The sequence below is a fragment of the Oncorhynchus masou genome, chromosome 29 (assembly GCF_036934945.1).
Source record: "Oncorhynchus masou masou isolate Uvic2021 chromosome 29, UVic_Omas_1.1, whole genome shotgun sequence".
NCBI lineage: Eukaryota > Metazoa > Chordata > Actinopteri > Salmoniformes > Salmonidae > Oncorhynchus > Oncorhynchus masou.
This window is the reverse complement of record NC_088240.1, coordinates 98,667,303-98,679,710: the sequence shown is the minus strand read 5'-3', so window position 1 is coordinate 98,679,710 and position 12,408 is coordinate 98,667,303. Positions and strand designations below refer to the sequence as shown.

Here is a 12,408-nt window from a genome sequence, read left to right as displayed (position 1 = left end):
ATGTTTTTTTGTCGTCAGACGGTAACGATAAATACTGTATGCATACAAACGTCAGGACCGTCACTTTTTAAATGCTTGTATTGGTTGATAGACATTAAATTTGAAGCAACATTTCTCTATGCATGCGTGACAGATGTCGCCTATGAATGACGTCAAGACGTACCGCATTAACGTGATGACGCCGCTTAATCATTAAAAACTGCCATTAAAAAAAACAACACACTGATATAATTTGATGGACAAATGGCTTACTTGAAGTGACTAATGTCGTGGCTTCCTGCCTCTTTTAAATACGTCTGTAAAGGAATATCAGTCGGGAAAAGGAACTGTTGCAGCGAAAATGTTCCATGTTTTCATCTGCAGACAGCGGTGAACTGGACTCGCCTGCCTCCGAGCAAAACTACTGCAGTCCGGCGGAGCGCTCTGGCTGAACTGTACAGAGGTAGGCTAGCTAACATTAGACGAGAACCTAAGACAAATTGCGGGGGGCAGGAGAGCCTGCGCAGAAGCTACCTCTTGTCCTGGTAAGTAAACGCAAACTCAGCTGCTGTACTGTGGTGGCTAGCTACAGTATTTGGCTTCCAGCCGCAATGTCTATCCCAGGTGTAAACTGGCTGGCTAGATGCAGAAATGGAAGCTAGGTTAGTTAGCAAGATCTGGATAGTTAGCAATCTAATAAGATAATCAATTTGCTATAGTCACACTGCTCAGAAATATTTTTTTCTACGTAAACAAATGGCATTAAGAGCAATTGGGTCCAAACGTATTGTAAATGACCAGCTACTACAAACTAGACAGTTGCTACAAACAAGTTGCACTAGTGTGCAGAAATAATAATTGTAATAGGTTTCACATGCAAAAGGTGGTATAGCTAGGACACATTTCAACTTCACTGTAATTACTGTACAATGAACGTACTATAACCATTATACAGTAATCCATGCATATTGTAGCTGTTCAAGTGAAGCTATATTGGATGGAACCTGTCGAATACATATTTTTTTTATTTCATTCCACAGATGTAAATATTGGAAGTTTTAGTATGTGAATCAAACCATCACTAGCGGAATTCCAGACACATCTCTTTACACAAAGTTATCTTGGAGGATAGCCTACCTACAAAATGGCAAGCAGGAGGAAGTCAACAACACCTTGCATGGTCCTGCCTTCTTCTAACGTGATGGAGGAGCAGGATGCAGACATGCAGGTGGGGGAGGGAAAGGATGGAGCTGAGAGCGCTGCAGAGGGACTTACAGACACCGCTGTGGTCTCCACTGACCCAGAGACAGGTGGGGAAGGGTTTTATTCATCTTCAACCTGTTGCTCACACCTGTTTCTTGAAATGTTAATCACCTGGCTTCGATCTTGACTGGCTGCATCACCGCTTGGTATGGCAACTGCTTGGCATCCAATCGCAAGGCGCTACAGAGGGTAGTGCATACGTTCCGGTACATCACTGGGGCCATGGAGCCGAGCTCCCTGCCATCCAGGACCTTTATACCAGGCGGTGTCAGAGGAAAGCCCTAACAATTGTCAGACTCCAGCCACCCAAGTCCTAGACTGTTCTTTCTGCTACCACACGGCAAGTGTGGAACCAACAACCCTGAACAGCTTCTACCCCCATGCCATAAAACTGTTAACCAATAGCTACCCGGACTAACTATCTGCATTGACCCTTTTTGCACTCTTGGCCCATCACTTACACTGCTGCTACTGTTTATTATCTATCTTGTTGCCTAGTCACTTTGTCCCTACTTATATGTACATATCTGCCTCAATTACATCGTACCCCTGCACATTGACTCGGTGCTGGTACCCCTTGTATATAGCCTAGTTATCTTTACTCTGGATATAATCAAATCAAATGTATTTATAAAGCCCTTCTTACATCAGCTGATATCTCAAAGTGCTGTACAGAAACCCAGCCTAACACCCCAATCAGCAAGCAATGCAGGTGTAGAAGCACATTGGCTAGGAAAAACTCCCTGGAAAGGCCTAAACCTAGGACGAAACCTAGAGAGGAACCAGGCTATGAGGGGTGGCCAGTCCTCTTCTGGCTGTGCCGGGTGGAGATTATAACAGAACATGGCCAAGATGTTAAAATGTTCATAAATGACCAGCATGGTCAAATAATCACAGTGGTTGTCGTGGGTGCAACAAGTCAGCACCTCAGGAGTAAATGTCAGTTGGCTTTTCATAGACCATCATTAAGAGTATCTCTTCCGCTCCTGCTGTCTCTAGAGAGTTGAAAACAGCAGGTCTGGGACAGGTAGCACATCCGGTGAACAGGTCAGGGTTCCATAGCCACAGGCAGAACAGTTGAAATTGGAGCAGCAGCACGGCCAGGTGCTATTCCTTGTGTTATTATTTTTCCTTTTCTCTTCTCTTTCTCTCTGCGTTGTTGGGAACGACCCGTAAGTAAGCAGTCTACACCTGTTGTTTACCAAGCATGTGACAAATAAAATGTGATTTGATTTTGTTCTGTAGGCACTAAACAGGAGAAAAGCTTTTGAAAACTATATGAAATGCCCATATTGACCTACTGTTTCAACACCGATCTGTTATGGTGTGCTCTACTCCTGAAAATGACCCTTGTTCTCTGATGAAGTTAAACTAACATAGCTGAGCAATTTACTTTTCAGAGCACGACATCAGTCATTCCAGCGGAGAGGACGGTGTCACCTGCACAGGAGTGAAACGCAGCAACCAACCAACCCTGGAGCAGACGCTCAGTGACCTTCTCTCGGATGGGGGTTACACACAGCATGAGACGGAGGAGAGCGATGACCCCGCATCAGCTGGCATCTCACTCAGCAAAACCCCCATCATGAAGATGAGGGGTAAATCGGAAGCGAAAAGGATCGCCGTGTCTCTGAAAGCAGCAGAGGAGAGTGACGGGATGGGAGAGAGTGAAGGGGAGCAGGAGCCTATCGAAGCACCTCTGGGGCTGGGTTCCCTCACTCCTGTAGAGAAGATGAGCCCACATTACACCGAGTCCATGAAACACAGTGTTCTCCTAAACATTCCCAATATGATGTCATCAGAGCACAAGAAATCCTCTGTCCTCAGCTCCAATATGTCTGGACTCCAGCTCCCCCCTGGTCTGGCCCAGGTCCTCTCAGCTCTGCAGGCCCAGCAGGTGATCTTATTTTCAAATTCTTTGAAATTGTATAAAACAAATCACCTTTCACTGCTATTGATACTATTGTAATGTTACTGATAAATAAGTGACTAAAACCTCTCTCTCTGCTCTTGCTCTCTACTCTCTCTCTCTTGCGTTCTCTTTCTCCCTCCCTCCCTCCCCGCAGAGCGCCCAAGCCCAGCTCCTCATCCCCGTCAGCAGTATCCCCTCATACAACCAATCCATGGATACCAACACAGTCCTGGTCAACACCTACAAGAAGTTCCCGTACCCTTCAGTATCAGAGATCATGGGTCTGTCGGGTCAGACCAAGTTCAGTGAGGAACAGATAAAGATCTGGTTCTCTGCCCAGCGTCTGAAGCACGGGGTCAGCTGGACACCCGAGGAGGTGCTTCTTCTGTTAGATTCATGTTTGTCTTATACCAGAGTTACATTTTTTTGGAGGGACATAGTGTTTTTATTGTGCTTTTTTAAAACATATTTTCACTCATTAAATATGTATGTTTTAATTGTTGTCGCTCTACTGAAGGGGGGCGCTTGCAAGTACGCATTTCGTTGTACCATTTACACTACGTCTATCCTGTGCATATGACAAATAAACTTTTTGATTTGAGGTGGAGGAGGCTAGGAGAAAGCAGTTCAACGGGACTGTACACACGGTGCCTCAGACCATCACTGTTATCCCGGCCCACCAGCTCTCTGCTGCGGCCAACGGCCTGCAGTCTATCCTCCAGACCTGCCAGATAGTAGGGCAGCCAGGCCTGGTTTTTACACAGGTTGGTACTTATTGATGACATTGTGGATGATGTAATGTAATATTGTTTTGTTTATAGTTTCTCAACTCAATATGTCTTGTCAGTTGTTGTAATATTGAGGAGTGAGTGAAACTTTTCTAAACTCTGAACAGGTTGGCACGCCTGTGACCACACCCATCACCTTGACAGTAGCAGGGATGCCAAGCCACAGCCTGGTCCCCAAGATGTCCTCCCACCAGACCAGCCCAGCGGTCAGTGAGATGAAGAGAGCCACCACTGTCCAGCCTCCCTCCCTGACCCCACAGGAGAACTCGGCCCTCAGCGCCGACCACTTCGGAATGCGGCCTAAGAAGTCCAAGGAGCAGCTGGCGGAGCTGAAAGCCAGCTACCTGAAGAACCACTTCGCCAGCGACGCGGAGATCGCCAGGCTCATGACGCTGACCTGCCTCACAAAAGGGGAGATCAAGAAGTGGTTCAGCGACACGCGCTACAACCAGCGCAACTCCAAGAACAGCAACGTCATCATGTTCCATGACAGCCAGAGTCCCAGGGGTCACGGCAGCGGCACCACCATCGTCATTGACTCCAGCGACGAGACCCCTCAGTCTCCACCGCCCACACCCACACCATCCGTCAAAGAGAAAGAGCCACGCCCCAAGACCTGGAACTCCTTCCCAGACTTCACATTGCAGAAGTTCAAGGAGAAGACAGCAGAGCAGCTGGTGGTTCTTGATGAGAGTTACCAGAAGGGAAGCACTCCGTCTGATGACGAGCTGACCCGGCTGAGGACGGAGACCAAGCTGACCCGGAGAGAGATCGACGCCTGGTTCACAGAGAAGAGGAAGGTAGTGGAGGCAGAGTCACCTGAGCTGAAAGCAGAGCGGATGGAGAGCGAGGCCACCTCGTCTAGAAAAAGATCCCAGACCCCTCCGGGTGGCCGGCGGCCAAACAGGGGGGACAGGAACATCGGAAAGAAAACCCCAGAGCAGCTCCACGTTCTGAAGAGTGCCTTTGTCCGTACCCAATGGCCCTCCACAGAGGAATATGACAAGCTGGCAGAGGAGAGCGGGCTGCCCAGGGTCTACGTAGTCAACTGGTTCGGAGATACCCGGTACTCCTTCAAGAACGGCAACCTCAAGTGGTTCTTCCACTACCAGAGCGGCAACGTGGAGGGACTGAACGGCAACAAAAACAGAAAGAGGAGGATACGTAACCGAGGCTGGGGGAGGTCTCGGAGCAGGAAGGCTAAGAGGTCAACCAGCACGGAGAAGTCGCCACCACTGCCCATCATCAAGTTGAAGTCTGGGAAAGACATTCTGAAGGAGTATTACCTGAAGCACAAGTTGTTGAATGAGCTGGACCTGGATGAGCTTGTGACCAAGTCTAGTATGGGATACGAGCAGGTGAGAGAGTGGTTCGCTGAGATACACAAGAGGGAAGATATGGGTGCTGATCCGTTTGGGGATGCTGAGGTAAACGAGGACCAGCAGGAAGAGGAAGCGTTGCTGGGTGAGAATGAGTGGCACCTGACGAGCAGGATGACACTGTGGTGGGTGAGGAAGATGAGGAGGAGGAGGAGGATGATGATGACACTGATGAAAGTGATTCTTGGGAGCCCTCTCAGGGTGCCAGAAAAACACAGTCAGAGTAATGAAGGACAGCTGGGCTGTGTTCATTAGGCACCAAATGGACTGAAACAGGGAGGGACGACATGGAATTGTCCAATTTAGAAATGCCCATTTTCACTTTCTATTGCAAAACATTTTGCCATGGTGTGCCCGAATGAACACAATATTGGATTTAGTCAAACAGCACAAACACATTTCGCTTTATCTTATGTATTTTAAAAGGTACTGTCTGAATGCAAGACTGAACAATAATATCCCACCAACACAAACGATATGTGCACCTTTTACAGTGCAAGAGTAGCGCCATTAGCCAATCTAGTCAAGAATTACAACCAGTACTTTAAATACCTAATTTTATATGAATTGGTCAGACATTAAAATGCTGAAATTCAATTGATAATACAATATTTGATATGATGATAATTAATGGAAAATTAACATTTGTTAATCTACAGTATTCGGCACAGTTATTTATGTGCAATTAAGAAGTCCTTTTTTTAATGGCTAATGTCTCTCGTATATATCCCTATTATTATAGAGATTACAAAGTACTGTAAGTACATTCATGGAATGAATGATGTGAAATCAGATTATATTATGGGTTCCCATTGAAATTGATTGGAGGGACTGCGGTGCCAAAGTTAACTATTGAATGTGGACTCCTGTCCTATGAAAGACTTAGAAACCAAGGGACTCGAGAGTAGGAGTGCTGATCTAGGATCAGTTTAGCCTTTTAGATTCTAATGAGTCCATAGACTGACCCATGAGCTCGTGTGAATCCGTAAAGAGATTGTTGGGGCTGAGGCTTAAGAGGGTGTGAACAAATTCCAGCTCTCTGGCAAGTGTGAAAAAAAAAACCTTAAAGCTTTTTTTGCAAAACTGTTTCTACAAGAATAGCAGTTTTTAAAGCTACATAGCTTTCTCCAGCTGTAGTGTATAATATACCATTACGAAGCTCTGAGTCTGTACTTTTGTACAATGTAAAAGATGACATACATACTCTAAGACTCTTTATGAATACGGGCCTGGAGGCCCAGTATGTACAGTACCAGTCAAAAGTTTGGACACACCTACTCATTCCAGGGTTTTCCTTTATTTGTACTATTTTCTACATTGTAGAATAATAGTGAAGACGTCAAAACTATGAACTAACACATATGGAATCATGTCGTCTCCAAAATAGTGTTATATATATTTTGATTTGAGATTCTTCAAAGTAGCCACCCATTGCCTTGACAGCTTTGCACACTCTTGGCATTCTCTCAACCAGGTTCATGAGGTTGTCACCTGGAATGCATTTCAATTAACATGTGTGCCTTGTTAAAGTAATTTGTGGAATTTCTTTCCTTAATGCGTTTGAGCCAATCAGTTGTGTTGTGACAAGGTAGGGGTGGTATACAGAAGAAAAGACCAAGTCCATATTATGTAAAGAACAGCTAAAATAAGCAAACAGAAGTGACAGTCCATTACTTTAAGACATGAAGGTCAGTAAATCCGGAAAATGTCAAGAAGTTTTCACGCTTCTTCAAGTGCAGTCACAAAAATCATCAAGTGCTATGATGAAACTGGCTCTCATGAGGATTGCCACAGGAAAGGAAGACCCAGAGTTACCTCTGGTGCAGAGGATAAGTTCAATAGAGTTAACTGCACCTCAGATTGCAGTCCAAATAAATGCTTCACCGAGTTCAAGTAACGGACGCATCTCAACATCAACTGTTCAGATGAGACTGCGTGAATCAGGCCTTCATGGTCAAATTGCTGCGAAGAAACCACTACTGGAGGACACCATTAAGAAAAAGAGACTTGCTCGTGTTTCCTGGCCCAAGCAATGGATATTAGACCGGTGGAAATCTGTCCTTTTGGTCTGTATGCCAAATTTGAGATTTTTGGTTCCAACCGCCATGTCCTTGTGAGACACAGAGTAGGTGAATGGATGATCTCTGCATTGTGTCGTTCCCACCGTGAAGCATGGAGAAGGAGGTGTGGGGGTGTTTAGCTGATTTATTTAGAATTCAAGGTACACTTAACTAGCATGGCTACCACAGCATTCTGCAGCGATACGCCATTCCATATGGTTTGGGCTTAGTGGGACTATCATTTGTTTTTCAACAGGACAATGACCCAACACACCTCCAGGCTGTGTAAGGGCTATTTGACCGAGAAGGAGAGTGATGGAGTGCTGCATCAGATGACCTGGCCTCCACAATCACCCGACCTCAACCCAATTGAGATGGTTTGGAATGATTTGGACTGCAGAGTGAAGGAAAAGCAGCCAACTAGTGCTCAGCATATGTGGGAACTCTTTCAAGACTGTTGGAAAAGCATTCCTCATGAAGCTGGTTGAGAGAATACCAAGGGAGTGCAAAGCTGTCAAGGCAAAAGGTGGCTACTTTGAAGAATCTCCAATATAACATTTTCATTTGTTTAACACTTTTTTTTTTAGTTGGTTACTACATGATTCCATATGTGTTGTTTCATAGTTTTATGTATTCACTATTATTCTACAATGTAGAAAATAGTAAAAAAATAAAGAAAAACCCTTGAATGAGTGGGTGTGGCCAAACTTTTGACTGGTTCTGTATACTGTGGTGTCTCTGAAGGAAACTGACAGTGTAGCACTTATTATTGTGCACTTTGCCCACTACTGTATTAAAGACATGCTCCGGAACTTTTGCGACGACCAAGTATTTTTTTTAAACCTCCTGCTTTGTACTGGACGTGTCCGTGTTCAGACTCCCCTCGCAAGGTCTCTGTGTTCTATGCCAGTGATGTGAGGTAGTTCACAATTTAGCTGAACGCTACATTCTGAACTACTGGCTAAAATGTATACAAAAGTTCCGGAGAATCTCTTTAACATGTTCTTGTGGGGGGAAACAACTTTGATTAGGCACCTTATATCCCTTTTACCTTTAATGGCTTTAAGAGACCAAATCTCTTTCTATATGAGCTCTTTTTGAACGCTGTAAAACAAAGTATTCTGCCTTGTATTGTCCTCCTCTGAAATGATTCCATTTTCAAGAGGATGCACCTTATTGACTTTACCCCTCTCCTTGTGGATCAATTCTAAAGTTGGGTGTTGATATGACACACATGAAAATCAATGGGCTGTATGTGGCCTACTGCTTCCAGCACAACCAACTGGCACAATGTGGGTCCCTATTTCAATCATGTGAAACTCTGCTGACTTGGAAACTTGTAACGTGAGTTTGAATTATGTATAACTTGTATTGTTTTTAAGACTGCAGTACTTGTATGTATGAAGACTAGTGTTGGAGGACTTGATACAGGGCTGTTTTCAAACAAGTGTTTTGCAGATGCACGTTTGTTTTGCTTTTCTTTTGAAAACGTTTGCAGACTATGCTCTCCCCAACTGTCATTTTAAATGACAAGTTTTGACATGTGCACATTAGTAGAACCAAGACATTGTTTCTTACCTGTAAGCCATGTCCTATATGCTCTGGTCACTGGATTCCAGCCTGGCCCGGACCTGATGAGTTACCAACGGTCTCTCAAACTATTCTAAACATGCTTTACCAAGTTCTAGTCACTTTGGTTCTAGAATCTCAATCTAGAATCTAGTTGAAACATCACAACATTTTACAGAAAAATGGATGGAACCTTCGGAACCGTTTTGAGGAGACAAAACCTATGTGCCTGCATGGCTCATTCTTTCTGAGCAGGGTTTCATCAAGACTTGACAACAGAAGAGGTGGAGGAGGAGAAGATCGTGGATACCTCATGCTCATCATAAACATTTCAAATTGGGCAGCATGTTATGCTGTGAAATCGTTGACGTTTTCATACCATAGTTAAGGTAAAAGATGCATTTGAATTTTGAGATCCATATAGTGCATGAAATAATCACCTGACTGCAGATGAAACAGCATTATGTGCTTGTCTTAGAAAAGTTGTTTTTAATGGTTTTATAATCTTTATTTATGATTAATCCTGTCTCTCAACTTCAACTAATAGCTTGTATGGCGTTTTACTGTTAATGTGTAAAAAATCTATATTTTGCCCGGTGGCTCTTTGCCTTCTTCAGTTGGCAACTCAATGTATCCACATTGCTCTTTTTTTTTGTACAGTAGATGTGACATTGTGACCATAGTACATGACTGTTTCTATCCTAGTACAATAATTCTTACCTGTCTGTCTTTGCTATTTCTCAATATTTAGAAAGGTGCTTGTTTAGTACTAATACCCAACAGTTGAATACATAACTTTAATACATGCTTTAACAGTTTTCCTATTAGATTGTGCACACAATATTTGAACCTGTCTTTTAATATGCTATTCTGCTAGCTACAGTTATAATGGATCATGTCAGCCAGTCTCCTTTCTCCTACTGTATTTATTAAGTTATCTATGAGAAGAATGTTTGGCTCAATGTTTCGTTTCTGGATATGTTGAGGTGCTTTGGGAAAAGTGAGAGGGTTTATTTGCAAACGTTATGGTAAACCAAGGAATTTTTCATGTTGAGACAGAGTAGCCTTGGAGCTGAGAACTCAGTGGAAAAAGCTTTAGTCCCCTGAGCCATAGATTTTGCAATGCTTTTTAATTGAAATCAAACTGTTTTTTTTTTTAGGCTGTGGCTTGATTTAGACAAATATATATTTTATACTTGTTTTGAGGACAAAATACAATACATTTGGACGAAAAGGCGTGTATTTTGGTGTCTTATAAAATATTTAACTTCAAAATATGACTGGAGTTTCTCTTATAGAAAATGTTACAGCATTTAATTTAAGAAAGTAAAGCGTCTGTCATTGGAACACATCACCCGGAACCCATTCTATATTTTTCTGTTTCCCAACGGTAATATTAGCTTGTAACACTGCACACGTTGACGTTTGTTTTGTTTTTATTGTTGATAAAATCTGAATTCGCTGTCATTCATTTCAAACGATGGAGATTTTCGGTAGCACCTTTGACGATTCGGTGTTCGAGGAATCAAGAGCGAAGCCGACTGTTGTTGCACCGTCGTCTTACAATGCAAAGTTCTGTGAAGCAGAGGTGAGTGTTAACTAGCTACCTAACGTTAAGTAGCATCCGTTTTTTGCTAGCATTGCAATGTGTGAATATTTTTAACTACGAGTTATCTATTTCAACAGTGGTTTTGGGAGAGCATCGACACAGAGGACATTTTGGAGGTGCAAAAGATCTTCAAATTTCGAGCTGATATGGCGTACAGGCGAAAACACTTCCAGGTATTGACCCCTCTTCCCTTGAGTCATTTAGTTACACACGGTCTATCATATCCATCTAGTATCCACATGCTTTTCTCATCTGTTAACGATATCCATTTCCCAGGAAGCTTTAAACGCCTACACTACCTGCCTCTCCTATATCCCTGACGGCAACCTGGCCATTAGACGGGACATAATGGAGGGAATGGCAAGGTGCTGTTGTCATCTGGGGAAGAGAGTGGAGGCCCTGGAGATCACAGAAACACTTGTAAGAACCGTTGCTGTTGAGTGAGTCTTATCTTTATACATTATTGTAACATATTATGGTTTTTATTTTACATGAATAACACAAAATACCTCGTCTCGTCGTCCAGCCAGCCAGCTCTTGTCTGTGGACAAGGTTACAGTATACCAGGTAGTAAAATGGTTGTTTTGAAAATTCATTCCATGGACAGAAAAATGAAGCCTCCAACACCTGTCACCTTACCGGTCTACTTCACCTGACTGCGAACGTCCATGAGCGCTTCGGAGACCTCAGGAGCCAGGTCACGTGTCTGCAGCAGCTGTGTTCTCTCCACCCCTACCACCAGTGGCACTGGATGAAGCTGGCAGAGAAGCTACCTTCATCTTCTTCAGTCTCTGTCAACACCCTCAGGCTCCAGTTCTCTTCAACAGGGAGATGGTGTTGAGCCACAGCCTGACTCTCAGACTGAGGAGCAACTGAAGGAAGAGCGTGACGGCGTTTGGCTCAAGGCCTGCATGTGTTTTGTCCGGGCCAGGTAAATAATCAGTGAGAGACAAGCAGACATCCTATTGGCCTATTCTATATGGAATTCCATGGATACAAGTTTGTTGCGCAGTCTTTGGGACTGGTTTCCTGAACACAGATTGAGATTCTCCATTTGAAAGTGCTTCTTAGTCCAGGAAAATACTTTACCTCTGGGAAATTAGCCCTGGGATTAAAGCAGAGAGCATATTTACACATTCATCCTAAATGTCACTGTTTAGCACAGTCTTTGTCTTGTGGAGATGGTTGTTTGACTGTACTATGTTGCCTTGCCAGACTCCTCCTCAGGGCATTAAAGGGCCAACAGTCATCCTTTGTTCTCCAGAACAGTGAGAGAGCCCTACAGAAGGCTGATGAGGCTCTACGTTGTCTGGAACTGAAAGACACCACACTACAACGAGTCTCTGAGGTGAAACTGGTTAGAGACACAGTACATAGACTACTGTTCTCACATGGTGTCTATTCATCAAAAATGTCCTGTAGTTTGTCTTCTGGTATGTTTAAATTAAAGAAAATGTGTGGCTTGCTGGCACCAAGATGTTATGCTTTTAGATGTATTACAATAGACGATGCACATGTTTTGAAAAGGTGAGAGGTACACTTCTGACCAGATTGATGATGCATCGTTATTGGTGATTTGCCCTTCAGGTGATGTCAGAAGATCTAGTTCCAGAGAGAATGAGAGAGGACAACCAGGATGGAGAGAGCTTGGCAGGTCTCTCTCTGAAGGACTTTGAAGACAGGTGGTGGAACAGACTGGTACAGACAGGAGTACTGAAGGAGGATGGACCTAAAATACCCTCTGTAAAGACCAACTAGGCTACACATTTTGATGAATGTATTTATTTTTTAATATTGCGTGTAACAATGTGCTGACCGCCATATGAAATGAAATATTGTCACAATCTAC

General features: G+C 43.7%; 1 protein-coding gene and 1 pseudogene across 1 annotated transcript; both read left to right on the top strand.

Annotated features, from left to right (window-relative positions):
* Positions 1–178: 178 nt before the first annotated feature.
* On the top strand, positions 179–10,184 carry LOC135521040 (zinc fingers and homeoboxes protein 1-like; annotated as a pseudogene).
* A 153-nt stretch (positions 10,185–10,337) lies between these two features.
* On the top strand, positions 10,338–12,407 carry zgc:101716 (uncharacterized protein LOC492784 homolog). The gene is given in 7 exon segments (XM_064946944.1): positions 10,338–10,538; positions 10,637–10,732; positions 10,836–10,979; positions 11,167–11,325; positions 11,327–11,490; positions 11,775–11,907; positions 12,147–12,407. Coding segments are annotated over 7 exon segments (975 nt in total). The 5' UTR covers positions 10,338–10,430; the 3' UTR covers positions 12,318–12,407.
* The last annotated feature ends 1 nt before the right edge of the window (position 12,408 follows it).